The following is a 4365-nucleotide window of genomic DNA, read 5'->3' as shown; positions in this document are numbered from 1 at the left end:
TCACAGTGGGACCCACGACTGCAGCACAATGCACACAATGCCAGCTGGTGTCCTGTGGAGATTAGTTTATATCCACAGAGAGGGAGAAGATTTGTAAAAATTCAGATCATATTTAGGGAATTCATAAAAGTCAAGTCCACGGAGCCGGTGGCATTTCTAGAAAATGACTGAGTGTTTCATACGGCGCAGGAGACATGATATCAGGAAATAGCCTCTGCTTTAAATATAAATCTCAAACACAAGCAACACATTTTTCTTTCGCTAAATGGTTTATGTGCATTGTGCTCCGATATAGTTTTTTCCTTGCCAGCCTTGTAATAAACACTCTGTGGGACTTGTGGATCTCATGTGGAGTTTTATTTCTTCTTCCCTTTCTTAAAAGAAAATAGAAAGCTGTAGTAGAACCATGTGGAGTGAATGCATGGTTTGGGCCTCTTTTGAAAAGGTAACACTCTGACGTTTCTCTCCCCAACAGTCAGAATCACTTTAAGTGCTGCTGACATTGAGGAATATAAGTTGGAACACACATAAGTAGAAGGTTTTCTATTTACGCCTGAATATTGTTGTGAAATAGATGCCTGCAGAGGATTGTAGCTGGGACTTATGGGCTGGAAAACACACTGGGAGCATAGCATAAAGCCTTACCGAGTCCAAGTAAAAAGTAGATTATTATTTTACACACAATGAAGATGTTACACATGTTTTATTAATGTCTAGACGGTTTCCAATAAAGGCCATTTGGAGACTCCAAAGGACCCGAGGTACCCAGTCACATTTATGCTAAAAAGACTACTATTATGACCGTAGGCTCTAATGAGAGGTGCCACTGAGAGGTATCCTCTCCCATATACAGATTCACTATTGCTGACACAGAGTAACTGAAGCATAAACACATTATAGTGTTTTTCCCCCCTAATTGAAACACAATTGTGTGCATATAAGAGTCAAAACAAGTGTTGTTTTTGTGGAAAAGCAGTTTATATTAAAAAAAAAACACACCTCGAACTATTTACATATGTCTATTACATGTCATTGGCAGTGTGCCATTCGTTGTAGCAGTCCCTCGTTGGGATCAGACACAACGCCACATCACAAGAGGAGCACTTCAGGGGCGTTTTTTTATGGCACTGATGGCACTTGAGCCGACCGGCGGTGCTGGACCCAGTGATGTACACCGGTTTGTGATGTGGCCCGTGTGGAGCAGGAGGTGGTGCTGGGGTGGCCGTGGAGGGAGACCCCGCCTCCGCCAGCTGCTCGGCGAGGGTCTCTCTGAACGCCTTCTGGCTCATCGGAACTTCCCCATTGCCTTTCGCGACGTCTTTGTGGAGCAGGAAGGCGTTTACAATGGCGATGTCCATGAAATGGTAGAAAAACGTTTTGTACCATTTCATGGTCTTGTGGAGGACTTTGTAATACCCTATCAAGGAGTTGGATAGGTCCACTCCACCCATGCACCTGGATGGACAGAAGTACACAACATTGAGAAAGATATACCAAAACAAAACACAAATTATTACATTTTTAATATATCGTACATACCGGTTGTACTCCTTCACCGCTGGTGGAATTGGGATGTCCGTCACGGCCCAGTGCCCAGCTGCATCTTTGAGCCTCCTTGGAATAGAGTCCTTGGCGTGCGCCGTGTGGAACGTCGAACACATGAAGACGTCCTTTGTGTCTCGCCACTGGACGAAGAGGAGGGAGTCCTTCCTGATCCACCGAATGCTGCCACGGGCCGATTCAGGGACCAGACGGTTCTCATTGGTTTTGGGGAATCCGATTCTGTTTGTGCGGACGGGTCCGCACGCCCAGATCTTCATCTGGAGGAGGTCAGTGAAAAGGGTCGGGCTGGTGTAAAAATTGTCCACGTAGAGCTTGTAGCCAGTGCCCAGCAACTGCGTGTCAATTAGCTCCATCACTGAATTATAACTCAGTCCGTTGCCAGTCTTTCCCTGTAACTTGCCCTCGTATGTAAAGAAATCCCAGGTGTAGCCATTCCTGGAGTCCGCCAGAACAAAAAGTTTATATCCCCAGGGAACAGGCTTGTTTTTCATATATTGCTTGAAAGCCATGTGGGCTTTGGAGGCAACCATTCGCTCGCCGATGGAAATGTCTTGGCCGGGGTGAAAGTGACGTCTGCAGGCTTCCCGTATCTCCTCGTAGAGAGGTTTTATACTGGCGAGTCGATCGAAGGCCGGCGTGCCTCTTTTCTGTTCGTTGGCAGCATCCGCCGCCACGCTGCTGAGGTGAAGTGTCCGGCTGATCCTGAGGAACTTCTTTCCAGTCATCACCTTTTTTGGGAACGGCATGCTGTACAGTTTCCCCCCTCTCCAGTAATCTGTGAACGCACTGCACTTCACCAAGCCAAAGTAGACCACTAACGACATGAAAGAAAACATGTCCTCCAATGTCATGGCGATCCACGGGTTGGAGGGTGTCGTGTGGCGAGCTGCCCCAAACTCGTTTGTGTTTCGAACTATTTGTTGCAAGATGGACGTCGCGAAGAACCGCTGGAACAGCTGCAGGGCCGTGTACGTCGCTGTAGGGTTGAGTTGTGGTCCTAGTGCCCGGTTGGGTCTGAAGGTGGGCTGTGGCGGCGTGACGTCTGGAACGTCAATGTCGTTCCATCCTTCTTCGGGTGTTGACGACCCGGCTTGCTTGCTTCTCCCCCTCCCCCCACTTCTTTGGGGAGTTGGGGAATGAGGCTCCTCTTCCAGTGATGTACTTTCCTTCTTTTCCTGCAGTGGACATTGCCAATATGAGTAAGATGATGGCCTGTTGTGTGAAAATAAAAGAAATAACAGTTAGTCATTTGCACAACTATAAACAACACGTTTCCAGTCACAAATACACACCACACCCAGACTAGTAAAACTTAAAAGTGTCTTTGTGTGAAACAAAAGGGTGAAAACAAAGGGGACACAAAAACACCTCTCTCCCCCCAACAGGCAATCTACAAAATGTGTGTAATACTATAATAATAATATATATATATTACTACGAGTATAATAAAATACGTACTTGTCCAGAATGAAGTCTCCTCCCTCCAGAAACATCTCCTCTGCCTCGGAGTCAAAAGACATTTCACTGTCTTCCTCGGATATTTCATCCCCAGAGTGGTCGCTGTCCCGCCGGAGACACGTTTCCACGGCCTCTTCCATAGAATAAAGTGATCTCCGCGACGGTTCCGCCATTATTTTTGTGGCTTCTCCTTCAATCTTTGTGTGACCCCGGTGAATACCCAGAGTACACTGGAGCCGGAGACTACTGTACCAAAAATACAGTAAACTATAAGTGTCATACATTTAAAAAAAAAAAAAAAAAACTAGAAAGTAAATCACGTGGAGAGTTAAAGAACACAAACAGCAACATAAATAAAAAATGTACCTGTTCACGGCAAACACACGATAAGTGGCACAATAACGAAACGTGTGGCCGCTCTATCTTCCTTCAGCCCAGTGGAACAGACCGTCTCGCGTGTTTTGGTTTGATGAGATGTCCCTTGCGGGTTGCCGTAGAGAGAAAAAAAGCAACTGGACTTTGTAAGAACAAATGAGTAAAGCGTGAAGCCGTGGGCTGCACTACATGTTTGTTTAACACGTTAGAAGTGCACCTCACACGAACACACGACTACGGACCGCGACAACTATTTTATTTTTTATTTGTTTACTGCGAGCGTGCACGTTCTTAGCTTAGCCGTCTCAGTTTAGCTAGCCGGGGCTAACTCCGAGAGACAAACGCACCTTTTTGAGCGACGCGGCTTTTCCTACTGTGGGGACAGCCTTCCGGAAGTCGGATGACGCCGCTGTTAAAGAGAGTGTGTGTGATGACGTCTATGAAATATGAAACAGCCACACACACACACACACACACACACATCTCAGGGTCAAAGGTTTTGAATCCAGCTGGCTTGTCTGTCTTACACAGTGGACTCAAATGAAGAGGGGGGGGGGGGGGGGACTATGGGAGGAAACAAGAGTATTGGGGGATGTAATAAAAGGTAACACGCGGTTAATATGTAGCTTTATCCAGTTGCACAAAGTAATTAAAACACGATCTGTCCAATATCTCAACCTCTCGCCACAGCGTGCAGTAAACATGTGGAACTGACTGATGAAAGCTCCATGACGTCACCTTGCAGATGTAAAGTTAGACTACTGGATGACTCCTTTTTGTTTAACCTTTTTTTTAATTCACTATACAAACAAATGCAGATTCTTCCTGCAGTGTATTTCCCCCACTGAGTACCTTGCCCGAAGCCTCTCACAAGTGGGTGGAACAGTGAGCTCCTGTACCCGTGTGGGGGTTCCTTAACGTTGAACCAGCTGTTCTCAAAGGTGTGGGCCTCCACGGCGTGAAGCCTCT

General features: G+C 46.5%; 1 protein-coding gene across 1 annotated transcript; it reads right to left on the bottom strand.

The window, feature by feature from the left end:
* Positions 1–1022: 1022 nt before the first annotated feature.
* On the bottom strand, positions 1023–3911 carry LOC117741815 (piggyBac transposable element-derived protein 4). The gene is made up of 4 exons (XM_034549043.1): positions 3388–3911; positions 3022–3264; positions 1540–2775; positions 1023–1455 (listed from the first exon to the last, which is right to left on the bottom strand). The coding sequence occupies exons 2-4, from the start codon at positions 3192–3194 to the stop codon at positions 1023–1025; spliced, it is 1842 nt and encodes a 613-aa protein (XP_034404934.1). The 5' UTR covers positions 3195–3264; positions 3388–3911.
* Positions 3912–4365: the final 454 nt, after the last annotated feature.

This window comes from Cyclopterus lumpus, chromosome 13 (genome assembly GCF_009769545.1).
Source record: "Cyclopterus lumpus isolate fCycLum1 chromosome 13, fCycLum1.pri, whole genome shotgun sequence".
Classification (NCBI taxonomy): Eukaryota; Metazoa; Chordata; class Actinopteri; order Perciformes; family Cyclopteridae; genus Cyclopterus; species Cyclopterus lumpus.
Note: the sequence above shows the minus strand (reverse complement) of the source record. Positions and strands in the feature narration are given on the sequence as shown.